This window comes from Rhinopithecus bieti, unplaced genomic scaffold, assembly GCF_001698545.2.
Source record: "Rhinopithecus bieti isolate Rb0 unplaced genomic scaffold, ASM169854v2 scaffold_18644, whole genome shotgun sequence".
NCBI classification, from domain to species: Eukaryota; Metazoa; Chordata; class Mammalia; order Primates; family Cercopithecidae; genus Rhinopithecus; species Rhinopithecus bieti.
The window spans coordinates 1,167,439-1,185,583 of NW_016809656.1; the positions used below are offsets into that span (position 1 = coordinate 1,167,439).

The 18,145-nt window shown below is 36.2% G+C and overlaps 1 protein-coding gene across 2 annotated transcripts in view; it reads right to left on the reverse strand.

Moving 5' to 3' along the window:
• Nucleotides 1-18,145, reverse strand: part of EPHA6 (EPH receptor A6) — a 960,105-nt gene that overhangs the window by 772,943 nt on the left and 169,017 nt on the right. The window contains exon 4 of one of the 2 annotated variants that reach the window (XM_017889954.1): nt 2,203-2,320. The exons of the other annotated variant lie outside the window; for it this stretch is intronic. Coding sequence (XP_017745443.1) covers nt 2,295-2,320 — 26 coding nt within the window. The 3' untranslated portion in view covers nt 2,203-2,294. Of the gene's footprint in view, nt 1-2,202; nt 2,321-18,145 lie in introns of those variants that run through there. 2 annotated transcript variants of the gene reach the window in all.

The following is an 18,145-nucleotide window of genomic DNA, read 5'->3' on the forward strand; positions in this document are numbered from 1 at the left end:
AAAAGCAAAAACAGATGCTGGGTGAGGCTGCAGAGAAATGGGAAAACTTACATACTGTTGTGGGAATGTAAATTGGTTCAGCCACTGTGGAAAGCAGTTTGTAGGTTTCTCAAAGAACTCAAAACAAAACTACCATTTGATTCAACAATCCCATTACTGGGTTTTTTTTTTTTTTTTTAAATCAATCACTCTACCAAAAAGACAGACACTTGTAAGTTCATCACAGCATTATTCACAGTATCAAACACATTGAATCAACCTAGGTGCCCACCAACTGTATAGTAGATAAAGAAGATATGGTATATATGTATCATGGAATACTATGTAGCCACAAAAAACAGAAAGAAATAATGTTCTTTGCTGCAACATAGATAAGTCAGCAAAGTATTCCAAGTAAATTAATGCAGAAACAGAAAACCATACTTATAAGTAAGTATGTCCTCATTTATAAGTGGGAGTTCAATCTTAGGTACTCATGTATATAAAGATGGCAACAACAGACACTGAAGACTACTGGAGGAAGGAGTGGGGTTGGGGATAAGGGTTGAAAAACTATTGAGTACTATGCTCACTACCTGGGTGATGGGATCATTTATATCACAGACCTTAGTTTCACATAATATACCCATGAAACAAACCTGTACATGTATCCCTTAAATCTAAAAGTGGAAAATGAAATAGAAGTTAAATAAATCACAAATACATTTTTAGTGTCTGTCATTGCAATTAATCAAAATGCAAAATGAAAGAATTAACTAGTATTAAAAGAGTCCTTGAGAAATGTCTCCTAATGTAACCAGTATAGCCAGTTTGCTAGCTTACTCTAAAGATAATCCCTCCCTTGTTTGTTTCTTGATACCCATATCTCTAACTACCTGTTTGCTTGAAATGTCCAAAGGCTAATCTTACAACAATCCAGACATGAGGTAGAGATAGCAGTTTCAATTTTCTCCCTTTCAAGATGAAACAGTTGTGCAGTTAATCTCTAACCTGATCCCTACTGAGATGATGCCAACCAGGCCTCTGGATAGTCTGTTACTTAAACTAGCCAGTGGAAAACAACAAGCAGACCTGCACCATGTACACTTCTGTACAGTTTGCATGCACCCTTCCCCCTGAAAATCCCCTTATGCAGCCTGAGAATTTAAGATGGCTTTTTGAGGCTTAAGTCTGGCCGTCTCCCAAGATGTCAACACTTGAATAAAGCTGCTTTCTTCCATGAAACCTTACTTCTTATGTGTTTGTCTTTTCAGGTGGCATACAGCCAAACCTTACTTTGGTTACAAGTCAGTAGCAAGCACCTAACACTCCTTTATGAAAATACACACACACACACACACACACACACACACACACGCACACGTACCACAGACACATCCCTACAGTTTTTACTAACATAATCTCCTCTCTCAGATATTTCTGCATTTTAATAAAAACCAAATTCTTTCCTAAGACGAAACAATATGAAATCCTCTATTGAATGCTTTTGAATGTATATTACTTAGCATAGATGCTTTGGTAAATGACTGAGCCTAGCGGCACGTGCCTGTAGTCCCAGCTACTCAGAGGCTGAGGCAGGAGAATTGATTGAACCCGGGAGGTGGAGGTTGCAGTGAGCCGAGATCGCCACTGCACTCCAGCCTGGACAGCAGAGCGAGACTCTGCCTCAAAATAAATAAGTTTTTTTTTTTTTAAAAAAAAGATAAATGACTGAATAAAAAGATGGTTACCTTTTGAGGAAAATATTTCCAGTAGAGGTTCTACATTTAATTACAAAAATGCTACCCACTAATACATGGCTAAAAAATAAGTTTGATAACTGTATTTTCCAGATATGCATTAATTTGCCTATGGGACAGAGGTATGCAAATATTATCTGTAAATGACTAGATAAATATTTTAAGCTTTATAAGCCATATGGTGTCTGACACAGCTACTCAACCCTGCTACTATAGCTTGAAAGCAGACACAGACAATATGCAAATGAATGAATTTGGCTGTATTCCAAAACACTTTATTTACAAAAATGGGTTGGGGTTGGCAATCAGGCTATGGTCTGCCAATTTCTGCTCTAAGTTATTACATGATATTACAAATAATCTAGAATTTCCCTTTGATTGACCAGAACCCATATTTCATACCAACACAATGCCTTCTTAATGAAAACACACACACACACACACAAACAAAACACATTTTGGCTGTAAATGTAATCCTTTAACATTTTAGTAATGTTTCTCTTTTGCTTTTATTCTTCAAAAGTTACTGTTTCGGGGTGGGGCCAAGATGGCCAACTAGAAGCAGTGGCCTTTGGAGGCTCCTATCAAAAAAAAAAAAAAAAAAAAGAAAGCAAGCATGTGAATCCTTCAACAGCAACCAAGGTATCCAGGTTATCTCATCAAAATTGACTAGAAGGCTAGCATGGCCCATGGAGAGAAGGAAGAGCAGAGGGGTGCAGCCGCCTACCTGAAGCCACAAGGGGAAGGGGAGTCGCTTTCCTCCAGCCAAGTGAGGCGGTGAGTGAGCATGCTACCCAGCCAGGGAAACTGTGCTTATTCTGTGGAACTGAGCAACCCATGGATCAACAGATCCCACTCATGAAACCATGCCACCAAGGCCTAGCCTCCCAACCCCGGAATCTGCAGATTCTTACAGCCTCTCAGCTGGAATCTGTTAAGCCTACCAAACTCCTGTAGGGAGGGGCGACCAGCACCATCTGCAGCTGCCTGCTGTCTAAACCCTTTGAGCTCCTTGACAGAGGGGCAGCAACCAGCACTGGGACTGGCAACTGCCTGCCACACTAAGCTCCCTGGATGGGGGAAGGGCAGCACCCATTTCTATAGCTCCAGGCTACTTTTTCCCCTGCTAGAGTCAGGCAGGCTGGACTGCTTGGTCCCAAGAATTGTCCCCACAGCCCAACACACCGGCTGTGGCAGGCTGCAGCCAGAATGCCTCTTAAGGTCTTACCGGGACCCATCCTTCCTCAGTGGGCAGGACTTCCCTGTAGGATCTCCAATGACTCCAGCCAGAGGATCAGAGACAGAATTTGGATCTCCCTGGGCCTGAGCCCCCTAGGGGAAGAGGTGGCCACAGTCTCTGCAGACCAGCAGACTTAACCTTTCCTCTTGGTAGTTCTGAGGAATCCAGGCAGCCCAGACTAGTGGGTTTCCCTCCAGCAAAACATACCTTCTCCACCAAGGTACAAAGTGCTTCATTAAACAAGTCCTGCTCCCCATGCCACCGAACTGGGTTGTCAGATACCCTATACAGGAGTGATCCTACTGATATCAGGTTGGTGACCCTCAAGGTCATAGGTGCCAAAAGAAGGAGGAGGCACCCATCTTTGCTGCTCTCCAGACTCCTTGAGTGATATCTCCAGGCAGGGGAGCAAATCAGATGAATAAGGCATGAAGTGAACCCCCAGCAAACTGCAATAGCCCTACAGAAGAGGGACCTGACTATTGAAAGAAAACCAAACAAACATAAAGGGACAACAAGAGCATAATTATCAACAATAATAACAAGAGGGCCCCCATAAAAAAAACCCATCCAAGGGTCAGCAGCCTCAAAGACCGAAACTACACAAATTTACGAAGATGAGAATCAATGCAAAAATGCTGAAGACCAAAAGGCCAGAGTGCCTCTTCTCAACCAAATGATTACAGCCTCTCTCCATCAAGGGCACAGAACTGGATGGAGGATAAGATGGATAAATTGACAGAAGTAGCACTTCAGGAGATGGGTAATAAAAAACTTTGATGAGCTAAAAGAGCATATTCTAACCCAATGCAAAGAAGCTAAGAACCTGATAAAACGATAGAGGAACTGCTAACTATAATAACCAGTTTATGTACCTTAAACATAAAACAACCTGATGGGGCTGAAAAACATAGCACAAGAACTATGTGAAGCATACACAAGTATCAACAGCCAAATTGACCAAGCGGAAGAAAGGTTATCAGAGTTTGAAGACCACCTTACTGAAATAAGACATGCAGACAAGAATAGAGAAAAATGAAAAAGAATGAACGAAGCCTCCAAAAAAAAATGTGACTTCATAAAAATACCAAACTTATGATTGATCAGAGTACCAGAAGGAGACAGGGAGAATGGAAATGAGCTGGAAAACACACTTCAGGATATTATCCAGGAGAACTTATTCAACCTAGCAAGACAGACCAACATGCAAATTCAGAAAATATAGAGAACACCATTAAGATACTCCACAAGAAGATAATCCACAAGACATGTAATCATCAGATTCTCCAAGGTCAAAATGATGAAAAACCTGTTAACGCCAACCAGAGAGAAATGCCAGGTCACCTACAAAGGGAAGCCCATCAGACTAACAGCAGACTTCTCAGCAGAAACCCTATAAGCAAGAAGAGAGTGGGGGGCCTATATACAACATTCTTAAAGAAAAGAATTTTCAATCAAGAACTTCATATCCAGTCAAACTATGTTTCTTAAGCAAAGGAGAAATAAAACCCTTTACAGACAAACAAATGCTCAGGGATTTCGTTACCACCAGGTCTGCCCTGTGAGAACTCCTGAAAGAAGCACTAAATATGGAAAGGAAAAACCGGTACCAGTCACTGCAAAAACACACCAAAATATAAAGACCAATGACACTGTGAAGAAACTGCATCAACTAGTGTACAAAATAACCAAATAGCATCATGATGACAGTATCAAATTCATACATAATGATACTAACCTTAAATGTAAATGGGCTAAATGCCCCAATTAAAAGACACAGACTGGCGATTCGGTTTAAATAAAGGGATGCAGGAAAGTTTACCAAGCAAATGGAAAGCAAAAAAAAAAAAAAAAAAAAAAAAAAAAAAAAAAAAAAAAAAAAAAAAAAAAGATAAGAAAAAAGAAAAAGAAAAAGCAGGGATCGCAATCCTAATCTCTGATAAAACAGACTTTAAACCAAAAAAGATCAAAAAAGACAAAGAAGGGTATTACATAATGGTAAAGGCAACAATTCAACAAGAAGAGATAACTATTCTGAATATATATATGCAGCCAATACAAGAGGATGCAGATTCATAAAACAAGTTCTTAGACACCTACAAAGACACGTAGACTCCCACACAATAATAGTGGAAAACTTTAACACCCCACTGTTGGTACAAGATAGATGAACAAGACAGAAAATTAACAAGATATTTAGGACTTGAACTCAGCTCTGGATCAAGTGGAACTAATAGACATCTACAGAACTCACTACCCCAAAACAACAGAATATATATTCTTCTCAGTGCCACTTGTCACTTATTCTAAAATCGACCACATAATTGGAAGTAAAACACTCCTCAGCAAATGCAGAACTGAAATCATAACAAACAGTCTCTCAGATCAAAGTGCAATCAAATTAGAACTCAGGATTAAGAAACTCACTCAAAACCACTCAATTCAATGGAAATTGAACAACATGCTCCTGAATGACTCCTGGGTAAATAATGAAATTAAGGCAGAAATCAAGTTCTTTGAAACCAATGAGAACAAAGAGATGACATACTAGAATTTCTGGGACACAGCTACAACAGTGTTAAGAGGGAAATTTATAGCACTAAATGCCCACATCAGAAAGCTAGAAAGATCTTGAATCAACACCTTAAAATCAAAATTAAAAGCACTAGAGAGAAAAGAGCAAACTAATCCAAAAGCTAACAGAAAACAAGAAATAACTAAGATCAGAGAAGAATTGAAGGAAATAGAGACACGAAAAACATTCCAAAAAAATCAACGAATCCAGGAGCTGTTTTTTTGAAAAAATTAATGAAATAGATAGACTGTTAGCCAGACTAACAAAGAAGAAGACAGAGAAGAATCAAATGGACACACAAAAAAAAATGATACAGGGGATGTCACCACTGACCCCACAGAAATACAAACCACCATCGGAGAATACTATAAGCATCTCTATGTAAATAAACTAGAAAATCTAGTAGAAATGGATAACTTACTGGACATATACACCCTACTAAGACTAAACCAGGAAGAAGCTGAATCCCTAAATAGACTAAAAACAAGTGCTTAAATTGAGGCAGTAATCAATAGTGCACCAACCAAAAAAAAAAAGCCCAGGATCAGATGGATTCACATCTGAACTCTACCAGAAATACAAAGATGAACTGGGACCATTCCTTCTGAAATTATTCAAAACAACTGAAAAGGAGGAACTCCTCCGTAACTCATTTTATGAAGCCAACATCATCCTGATACCAAAACCGGGAAGAGACACAACAAAAAAACAAAACTTCAGGCCAATATCCCTGATGAACACTGATGCAAAAATCCTCAGTAAAATACTGGCAAACTGAATCCAGCAGCACATTAACAAACTTGATCCACCACGATCAAGTCAGCTTCATCCCTGGGATGCAAGGCTGGTTCAATATACCCAAATCAATAAATATAATCTATCACATAAACAGAACCAAAGACAAAAACCACATAATTATTTCAATAGATGCAGAAAAGGCCTTCGGTAAAATTCAACATCCCTTCATGTTAAAAACTCTAAAAAATCTATGTATTGATGGAACATATGTCAAAATAATAAGAGCTATTTATGACAAACTCATAGCCAATATCATATCGAATGGGCAAAAGCTGGAAGTATTCCTTTGAAAACTAGCACAAGACAAGGATGCCCTCTCTCACCACACCTATTCAACATAGTATTGGAAGTTATAGCCAGGGCAATCAGGCAAGGGAAAGAAATAAAGAGTATTCAAATAAAAAGGGAGGAAGTCAAGTTGTCTGTGTTTGTAGACCACACGATTTCACATTTAGAAAACCCCATCTCAGCCCAAAAACCTCTTGAACTGATAAGCGACTTCAGCCAAGTCTCAGAATATAAAATCAATGTGCAAAACTCACAAGCATTCCTTTACATCAACAATAGGCAAGCAGAGAGTCAAATCGTGAATCAACTCCCATTCACAATCGCTACAAAGAGAATAATATACCTAGGAATACAGCTAGTAAGGGATATGAAGGACCTCTTCAAGGTGAACTACAAACCACTGCTCAAGGAAATAAGAGAGAACATAAACAAATGGAAAAACATTCCATCCTCATGGATAGGAAGATTCAATAGTATGAAAATGGCCATACTGCCCAAAGTAATTCATAGATTCAATGCTATTCCCATCAGACTGCCATTGGTATTCTTCACAAAATTAGAAAAAAATACTATCTTAAATTTCATATGGAATCAAAGAAGACCTGGTATAGCCAAAACAATCTTAAGCAAAAAGAACAAAGCTGGAGGTATCACACTACCTGACTTCAAACTGTACTACAAGACTACAGTAACCAAAACAGCATGGTACTGATGCCAAAACAGACATATAGACCAGTGGATCTGAACCGAGACCTCAGAAATAACACCACACACCTACACTCATCTGATCTTTGACAAACCTGACAAAAACAAGCAATGGAGAAAGGATCTCCTATTCATTAAATGGTGCTGGGAAAACTGAGTAGTCATATGCAGAAAACTGAAACTGGACCCCTTTCTTACACCTTAGAAAAAAATTAACTCAAAATGGATTAAAGACTTAAAGGTAAAACCAAAAACCATAAAAACCTATAAGAAAACCTAGGCAATACCATTCAGGACCTAGGCATTGGCAAAGACTTCATGACAAAAATGCCAAAAGCAATGGCAACAAAAGCCAGAATTGATTAATGGGATCTAATTAATCTAAAGAGCTTCTGAACAGCAAAATAAACTATCATCAGAGTGAATGGGAAACTTACAGAATGGGAGAAAATTTTGGCAGTTTACCCATCTGACAAATGTCTAATATCCAGAATTTACAAGGAACTTAAACATATTTACAAGAAAAAGACAAACAACCCCATCAAAAAGTGGGCATGGGACATAAACAGACATTTCTCAAAAGAAGAAATTTATGTTGTCAATAAAAATATGAAAAAAACTCAACAGCACTGATCATCAGAGAAATGTACATCAAAACCGCAATGCGATACCTTCTCATGCCAGTCAGAATGGCGATTATTAAAAAATCAAGAAACAATAGTTGCTGGTGAGGTTGTGGAGAAACAGGAATGCTTTTACACTGTTGGTGTGAATGTAAATTAGTTCAACCATTACGGAAGACATATAGCGATTCCTCAAGGATCTAGAACCAGAAATACCATTTGACTCAGTAATACCATTACTGGGTATACACCCAAAGGAATATAAATCATTCTGCTATAAAGACACATGCATGCATATGTTTATTGCAGCACTATTTACAATAGCAAAGACATGGAAACAAACCAAATGCCCATCAGTGATAGACTGGATAAAAGAAATGCGGTACGTATACACACCATGGAATATTATGCAGCCATAAAAAGGAATGAGATCATGTCCTTTGCAGGGGCACGGATGAAGCTGGAAGCTCTCATCCTCAGCATACTAACATAGGAACAGAAAACCAAGCACTGCATGTTCTCACTCATAAGTGGGGGTTGAACATTGAGAACACATGGACACAGGGAGGGGAACATCACACACTGGGGCCTGTTGTGGGGTGGGGGGTGAGGGGAAGGAATTTAGAAGATGGGTCAATAGGTGCAGCAAGCCACGATGGCACAAATATACTTATGTAACAAACCTGCACTTCTGCGCATGTATCCCCCCTCCTTTTTTTTTAAGAAATAAAGAAAAAAAGAAATAGGAAAGCAAATCATTTTTAAAAAGTTACTGCTTCATTACAGTTATAAATTTTCATGAAAATCCTAATTTGTATCCTACAAGTAAGCCTCATTTTGTTATAACTTTACCTTACGCTTCATTTTAAAGCAACAAGAAACTCTGTGGGAATTCTCTTTTCCCCAAATAGATCTCTCCACTAAGGTACAATGGATGTTAATTTCCAACATTCAACTCACATTTAATTGTGAGGGTGACTCTTCTGGGGCTTAGTTAAGAAACTGGTCTGTAGTCCCAGCACTTTGGGAGGCCAAGGCGGACAGATCACCTAAGGTCAGGAGTTCGACAGCGGCCTGGCCAACATGGCAAAACCTTGTCTCCACTAAAAATATAAAAATTAGCTGGGCATGGTGGCTACTTGGGAGGCTGAGGCAGGAGAATCACTTGAACCCAGGAGGCAGAGGTTGGAGTGAACTGAGATTTCATCATTGCACTCCAGCCTGGGTGACAACAGTGAAACTCTGTCTCAAAAAAAAAAAAAAAAAAAAAAAAAAAAAAAAAAAAAAAAAAAAAAAAAAAAAAAGAAAAGAAAAGAAGACAAGAGAAAAGAAAAGAAAGAACTTGCAATACTTGCCGTATGCCCAAATTAGTGTTGCTTCTCCTCCCCAGTATCAACCCCTACAACATAACGATGACATTAAACAATCTGTCTATTCTTCCCAGTAATTAATAATCTTAATTTCACCATTGTTTTACTACTTCATGTAATTTAGTCTATTTTTAACCTCTTTTCTTGGTAACATTGATGAATATGTATCTTTGGAAGTTAATACCATACATTTTAAATATATTCCTTCAAATACATTTTAATATCTGCCAGGAATATTCTTCTACTTTATTGTTCTTTTTAAATATTCCTTTATATTGCAATGCACTTGTTATTTTATACAAAATGAGTACCATTTTGCTGAATTCAAAGTAGCAAAAACAGTAAGAATTTTGAGTCTGACTTGTTTACAATTCCCATCCAAGAACATAGTACATATAACTGTTATATTCTTTATGTCACTCAAAACATATTTATACTTCATAGCATTCAACAAAATCTCCTCATCCCAATTTTTAATAAATTAAAGAAAATACATAGAATTCAACATTAAGGTAACAACCCATCAAGGCCAAATAACTTAACTTTATTAAACCATAGATTGGTCATGTAAGGAAATATACTATTATAACACATCTCATGAATAGATAAATAGAAAAATTTTATGGTCCCCTCAATAGATGAAAGAGAATTTTTGAAAAACAAACAACCCTCATGAATAAAAAATATTTACATAAGTAATGTATGCTATTTATTTTATAGGGTAATTTTAAAAATTATATACATATAATATTAATACCACATCTCCATGGTGAATTAGTTCATAATAGCTAGCAATTCTATAATAAATGCACCACATAAAATTAGAGGAAAGGCCCTCCTGCGTTCATAAATGGCAATTATTAAAATTAATAGAGAATCTTCAACATTTTACAAATTAACACAAATTTTTACATTTTAATTTTATTAAAAATATTTATTGTAAAAATGGAGATAAAGAATTATAGGGCTCCTTAAATTATGAAGGGTGGTAAAAAAATAACCAATCCTTGAACAGTAGTTAATTTTTTAAAAAAGAAGAGAATAAAAACAGGAATATGAGTCATTTATTTTAAAAGACCAAAGATACTATAATCCTAGTTAAAGAATTCTATCCAAGACAATAGTTGTTTATCTCTGTCCAACAGAAGAGTGTTTCCATCTTTCAAGAAGTTTTCATCACTTTTTATGGCAGTCACTTTTGATACTGTCCAATAATGGGAATAAATCATGCTTTTTTCTGTCCACGGTTGCAGAAAAGCAGAGCTTGTTTTTGTGGCTCCAAAATTCCCATCTATTGTTGGTACGGCATGCTTCTTTCCATGCTGAGAATCCTCGTATACAGTGACTTGAAACTGCACATCTCCATCACTTTAAATTTACAACTACACTACAGTTCAATGTAAAACTGAGACTACCATTTCCAGTAATAATATTGATTGATTGATTGATACTCATTCTAAAAAAAGTTTATAGTAATTTCAGATTAAAAACGATAACTCGTTACCAGAAGTTTTCATAATATCATAATGGAGAACTATTTATAAAAGTCAAATTTTCAATTGATAGTATCACATGTCAAAAGGAAGAAAAAACTGACTACAAAAGGATTATTTCCTAAAAGATCACATGAATAACTGAGAACACCAGTAATTTCTTAAATTTTTGTAAGTTAGTATCTCAAAGGACTCAAAAATATTAAGAATGTCCTCCAATAACACCATAAGGTATATCAGACTTTATGTCCACCCCTGGGATGATTTTCTTATAAAAGACAACAAGATATCTTAAAAACAATTTGAAAGTATTTATATATATATATGTGCATGTGTGTTTGTATATATATGTGTGTGTTTCATAAAACCAGATATAAACCGAACTAAGTATGCCAAATTAAACAGTTATTTTTATAAATTCAAACCTTATTCTCTTTATATAGAAATAAATAGTATTCAACTATTTTGAAGAAAGTGTGATTATTTTCATATAGAAACTAAAAATAGCAACAGGGAACATTTGTGGCAAACCTTCTGCAATAACAATTCATACATTATTTGAGGAATCATGTATTTTACATAAATACTTTCAAACTTCTGGTAATTAGTTATCATTGTAAGTCTCTAATCTCTGAGCTGGATACAGACAACTACAAGGCTTTAAGAGATGTCTGCTTCACTAAAGGCAAGAAGTCTGGATCCCTGAATTAATGCATGAAGCAGAACTACCTGTCAACCAGGAATACTACCTTGAATTCTTTGGGAAATTTATTAGGCCCCTTAAATTTTCTCTATTTAAGGCCTAGGGAACTGGGTTGGTATAATCACAAACCTTTCAAATAAAAAAACTAATGACACAGTAACAGAAATCAGACAGCAAAATACGAAATTTTCAGATAAGTCAGCCTACAACAGTTCCAAAGTACATGATAGACCTAAATGCTCAGAAATGTAGGCAACACACTAAACACTCAGATTAATTTGATCCAAATCAATTAGAATGGGACTTTAAAATATATCAAGACTAAAATAACTTCCATAAAGGAGGAAGAAAATTATGTAACAAAGTAGGCAAAAATGAAACAAAAAGTAAGAATGAAAAAATTAACAACTAAAACTAGTGAAGATAAAGATATCTCAATAGATGAGGTAAACTCTTAATTAGGCATAGTCAAAGTGAAAATTCTAAACCTGGAAATTATTGCTGAGATTTAAATATTTAAATATTCAAAAAATTATTTTAAAGACAGAGAGGATAAATTGAAAGTTTCCAACAAACACATTTAATAAAATTCTAGAAATACAGAATAAAAGAAAGCAATCTCTCTCTATTTCTATTTCTCTGTTTCTCTCTTTCTCAGGTTAAAACACAGAATGAAAAGCAGTAAAAAAACCCACATCCAGACACATCAGATATAACTAAAACCAAAATATAGATTTTATACATAATCTCCCAACAAATGACAATTAAATTGTCGGCAGATCATTAGCAATAATAGATTCTCATAGACGGGAAAATAACATCTTCAGAATGTTGAATTAAAATCATCATCATCTTGTATTCTACATCCAAATAAACAATCAATGAAGAAGGACAGAAAGAAAAGCTATTCTTAAATACCCATTAAATAAAAATCTTAACTGCTCATAGAACATTATCAAAAGAACTACCAAAAGACATACTTTTGAACCCAAAAGAAAGGAGATAATGATAAACAAAATGAAAGGTACAAAAACTGTTACTATATATTGATGCATCCAACTTTTGAAAAAAAAAAATATATATACACACACACATATTAATTTCACTCGTTTAAAAGGTAGAATTAAAAGTCTAGGCAGAATTCACATGAAAAGGAGGCATTTCAGTGGGTAACATGGAAAGTAATGTCTGAAAAGAGTACAGAGATAGTGAATAAATTTATTCTCCCATAGAAATGTTGTGTACATTTATTTACATAAATTTGTCTTTTTTTTTTTTTTTTTTTTTTTTTTTTTTTTTGAGACGGAGTCTCGCTCTGTCGCCCGGGCGGGAGTGCAGTGCAGTGGCCAGATCTCAGCTCACTGCAAGCTCTGCCTCCCGGGTTTACGCCATTCTCCTGCCTCAGCCTCCCGAGTAGCTGGGACTATAGGCGCCCACCACCTCGCCCGGCTAGATTTTGTATTTTTTAGTAGAGACGGAGTTTCACTGTGTTAGCCAGGATGGTCTCGATCTCCTGACCTCGTGATCCACCTGTCTCGGCCTCCCAAAGTGCTGGGATTACAGGCTTGAGCCACCGCGCCCAGCCTATAAATTTGACTTTTTAAATTAAGTACATCCCCATAGGAATATAAAGTCTTCAAGTTAGCAGAATAAAATATGGACTAAACTTGATATTAAATATGTGTAAATAATTTGCTAAAATTATAATTTCAAGTAGGTTTGCATTTTAACCTCTTTTATAAATCATGACAAAGAACAAACTATAATATATAGGCATGTCTTGTTTTATTCAACTTTACTGCACTTTGCAGATACTGCATTTTCTAAAAGCAGAAGGTCTGTGGCAACCTTGCATCAAGCCAGGCTATTGTGCCATTTTTCCAAAAGTGTGTGCTCATTTTCTGTCTCCGTATCAGATTTTGGTAATTTTGGTAATTCTAGCAATATTTCAAACTTTTACATCCTTATTACATGTAATGCAGATCCTATATCATAGGTAACCATAACAGATATTATCAATGATTTTTTATGTTACTTTTGTATGATTGGTGATTTTCAATGTCCCTACTCTTTTTGGGGGGTGTACCATAAACCATACATAAGTCAGAAAACTTAATAAATAAATATGGTGTGTTTCAGCTGCTCCACTCACTGGCCATTCTCTCTTCTCTCTCTGTCTCTTTGGGTCTCTGAGACACAGCAATATTGAAATTAAGCCAATAACTCTACAATGACCTCTAAATTGTCAAGTGAAAAGAAGAGATACACTTCTCTTACTTAAAATCAAAAGCTAGAAATGATTAAACTTAGTGAGGAATGCCTTGAAAGCTGAGATAGGTGAAAACTAAGCTTCTTGCACCAGAGTTAGCCAAGTTGTGATTGCAAATAACAAGTTATTCAAGGAATAAAAAGTGCTACTCCAGTGAACACATGAATAACAAAACAAAGCAGCCTTATTGTTGATAAGGAGTTTCAGTGATCTGGACAGAAGGTCAAAGCAGTCATAACATTCCCTTAAGCCACAGCCTAATCCAGAATAAGACCCTAAATCTCTTTAATTCCATGAAGGCTGAGTGAGGGGAGGAAGCTGCAAAGTAAAAATTGGAAGCCAACAGCAGTTGGTTCACAAGGTTTAAGGACAAAAGCCATCTTTATAAGATAATGCAAGGTAAAGCAGCAAGTGCTGATGATATAGAAGCTGCAGTGAGTTATCCAGAAGACCTAGCTAAAATCTTTGATGAAGGTGGCCACACTTAGGGTTTCAATGTAGATGTAACAATCCTATAGCGGAAGAAGATGCCATGTATTACTTTTGTAACTAGAAAGGGGAAGTCACTGCCTGGCATCAAAGCTTCAAAGTATAGCCTGGATCTCTTGTTAGGACCTAATGCAGCTTGTGAGTTTAAGTGGAAGTCAATGCCCATTTATATTCTGAAAATCCTAAATCCAGTAAGAATTATGGTAAATCTACTCTGCCCATGCTCTATAAATGGAACAACAAAGTTTGATGACAGTCCATCTGTTCACAGCATGGTTTATGGAGAATTTTAAGCCTGCTGTTGAGACCTACTGCTCAGAAAGTAAGATTGCTTTCAAAATAGTACTGATCACTGATGATGCACCTGGTCACCCAAAATCTCTGATGGAGATACACAGGAAGAGTAATGTTGTTTTCACATCTGCTAGCACAACATCCATTCTGCAGTCCATCAGTCATAGAGAAATGTCAACTTTCAAGTTTTATGACTTAAGAAATATATTTTCTAAGGCTACAGCTGCCATAGCGATCCCTCCAATGGATCTAGGCAAAGTAAATTGAAAATACTCTGCAAAGAACTCAACACTGTAGATATCATTAAGAACATCTACGATTCATGGGAGGAGGTAAAACAGAATCAACAATCACAGGAGTTTGGAAGAAATTAATACCTACCCTCAAGGATGACATTGAGGGGTGCAAGACTTCAATGCAGAAAATAACTGCAGATGTTGTGGATATAGCAAGAGAAAAAGCAGAAGCAGAGACAAGATACAAATGAATTGCTGCAATGTCATGATAAAACTTGAAAACATCAGGAGTTGCCCTTCATGGATGAGCAAAGAAAGTGGTTTCTTGAGAGAGAATCTATTCCCAGTAAAGACACTGTGCACATTGCTGAAATGACAGCAAAATATTTACGTTATTTCAACTTAGTAGACAAAGCAGCAGCAGGGTTTGATGGGACTGACTCCAATTTTGAAAGCTCTACTCTGGGTAAAATGATATCAAGCATCTAGCATGCTACAGAGCCATCTTTCATGAAAGAGTCAACTGATGTGGCTAATTTCATTGCTGTGTTATCTTAAGAAATTGCCACAGGTACCAAAACTTTCAGCAACTGCCACCCTAATCTGTCAGCAACCATCAATATCGAGGCATGATTCTCCACCAGCAAAATGATTGACTTCCTGAAGGCTCAGATTATCGTTAGCAATTTTTTAGCAATATGGTGTTTTTAAATTAAGCATGTACATTGTTTTTAGATACAATGCTATTGTAAACCTAATAGACAACAATACAGTGTAAATATAACTTTTATATTCACTGGAAAATGAAAATATTCATGTGACTTGCGTTACTGCGATATTTGCTTTATTGCTATGGTCTGGAACTGAACCTGAAATATGTCTGAGGTATGCCTGTAATTATTCAACTTTACCCTTTCTTGCTTGGAAATAATACCTTCTATTTTTAGACTTCTCAGACTTCTTGATTTCATATTCTTCTCAAGATAGATGAAAGTCTGGAATTGCTTCATGAAAAAGCTTTGTTTGGAATTGAAGGTTATAATATAAGAGTTTATATTTAGTGTGTGAGAACCTTTAGAAAGTGAAAATACTACCTGGGCCAATAAATCGGCCTTTTTTTTCTTTTCTGATCCCAATCTTACCTTTCAGCTTTTCATCATATCCTCAAACCCCCTTATTTAATGCCAGCAAATCCCGGTATCTCAAATTTCTTTATGCTCTCTGCTTGCACAGTCATCTCTGATAACATGATTAGACAGAAGATCATACACACACAGCATAAATGTTTCTGAACTGCAGCAGAGGACTACGCCATGAAGCCTTAATAACAACACTCTTCAAGAGATCAAATCAATACAATGTCACAAAAGGCCCCATATATCCCATTCACCTCTGTGAACAAGAATGCAATGGTCCGAGAATTGCCACCATCCTTTTCTTCTGAATTTTAATGTACTACTAGAAAAAAAAAATTTAAAGCATATTTCTAGGCAGAAGAAAGGTTTTTAATTATGCCTGGTGTTTCACAATTTTCATTTCCATAGACAAATATTATTTTGTTAAGTTATACTGAGTGATACAGGCTTAAAGAAGGCATTATTGCTATATATGTATATGTATATATATGTGTATATTCTCAGCAGGTCTAAAATTTTAAACATAAACTAATATCTCTAAGCACAAGTACCACTACCTTAATGAGATTTATCCTAAATTAATGTTTAAGAGGAGCTTATTAGGGATTCATGCCACTTCAGAACTCATATAACTAAACAAAAATTGCATTCAATTTTGCATGTTGTTTCCAATTATTTCTTCCACAGTGCTAAAATAGTCTTAGACATATAAACTGAAAGACCATTTGATGTAAATTAGCATAATACTTTGCAAATCAATGTTATTTTTAAATTGAAAACCTTAGAAAAGTCTGACATTAAGTAGAATAAATTAAAACAATGTTAAATCTCTAACATCAACATGCCCAATATGACAGTCTTAATTATGAACCTATGAAATAAAATTAAAACAGTTATGAAATATCAGTTGAGATTTGAAAGAAGACTAAAATACTACTTACGATGTATAATAAAGCAACCCAAATTATTTGTGTTTGCTTTTAAATTTTAGCAAACATGTTAATATAATCTTTCTATCTAGTTAAGCCTGGTTCATACAGCAAGAGTAAGAGTCTACCACTCTTTTTTGTGCTTCTAGAATTTGGATATAGGTATGCCTTAATAATATTATGCAAAAAAGAATCAAAAATTCAAACATTCAGTTGTACAACTTTTAGGATAAAATATCATAACAAGTTATTAAAATGCAAATAAATATACATCATTCATTAGATATGGAGTATGACTAGATATAGATTTATTCTATTTTAAATCAGCTTATTGTACCTTAGTTGCATAGCTGACCAAGAGTTCTCAAATTCATTCAAGCAAATTATGAAAATCCCTAAAGCCTCACTGTAATTTTTCCTGTTTATCATCTCTAAAAGCAAAGTTTCAGATGAAATCATATCTATATACCTTTTCATCATCCTCAGCAGCATGAATTTCAAAAGTGATGCTTAAATCCTGCTCCAACAGTGTCCACATTGGACTCCTGAAGAGAAGTAGAAGGCAGAGCAGGCCTAATTAATAATGAGAAACTTAGGGCTCCTGTGCTTTGGGTCTGGTAGGCAGGAAACATTAAAGTATCAAAGTGAGGGCATGGATGTCTAGAATGAGGAAATGAAAGAGTGAGAAAGAATGGGGGCGCCAGGAGCGGTGGCTCACACCTGTAATCCCAGCACTTTGGGAGGCTGAGGTAGGCAGATCAGGAGGTCAGGAGATTGAGACCATCCTGACCAACAAATCTCAGTTACTCGGGAGGCTGAGGCACGAGAATCCCTTAAACCCAGGAGGCAGAGGTTGCAGTGAGCTGAGATCGCGCCACTGCACTCCAGCCTGGTGACAGAGCGAGACTGTCTTAAAAAAAAAAAAAAAAAAAAGGAATGGGGGATAGGTGGAAAGGAAACACACAAAGGCCAGATTGAGACATATCTGGGCTTTGTTCTCAATCTACCATTAGTTACTACTGTGTGGCCCCAGGAAATTAAATTCTGTTCTTAGTAATTTAGTGTCCTGATTCATAAAATGATGGATAAAAATATTTTCTAAGACCTTCCAGATCTAAAATACAACAACTCTCCCTCAAGAAAATTTACCTATTTCACAGAAATGAGAAGAAACATAGCATTCCACAGGAGCACCAACAGGCTGCACTTTTAACTCCTCAGTGCTTTGTGACCATTCACATCATGTGATTTTTAAGTA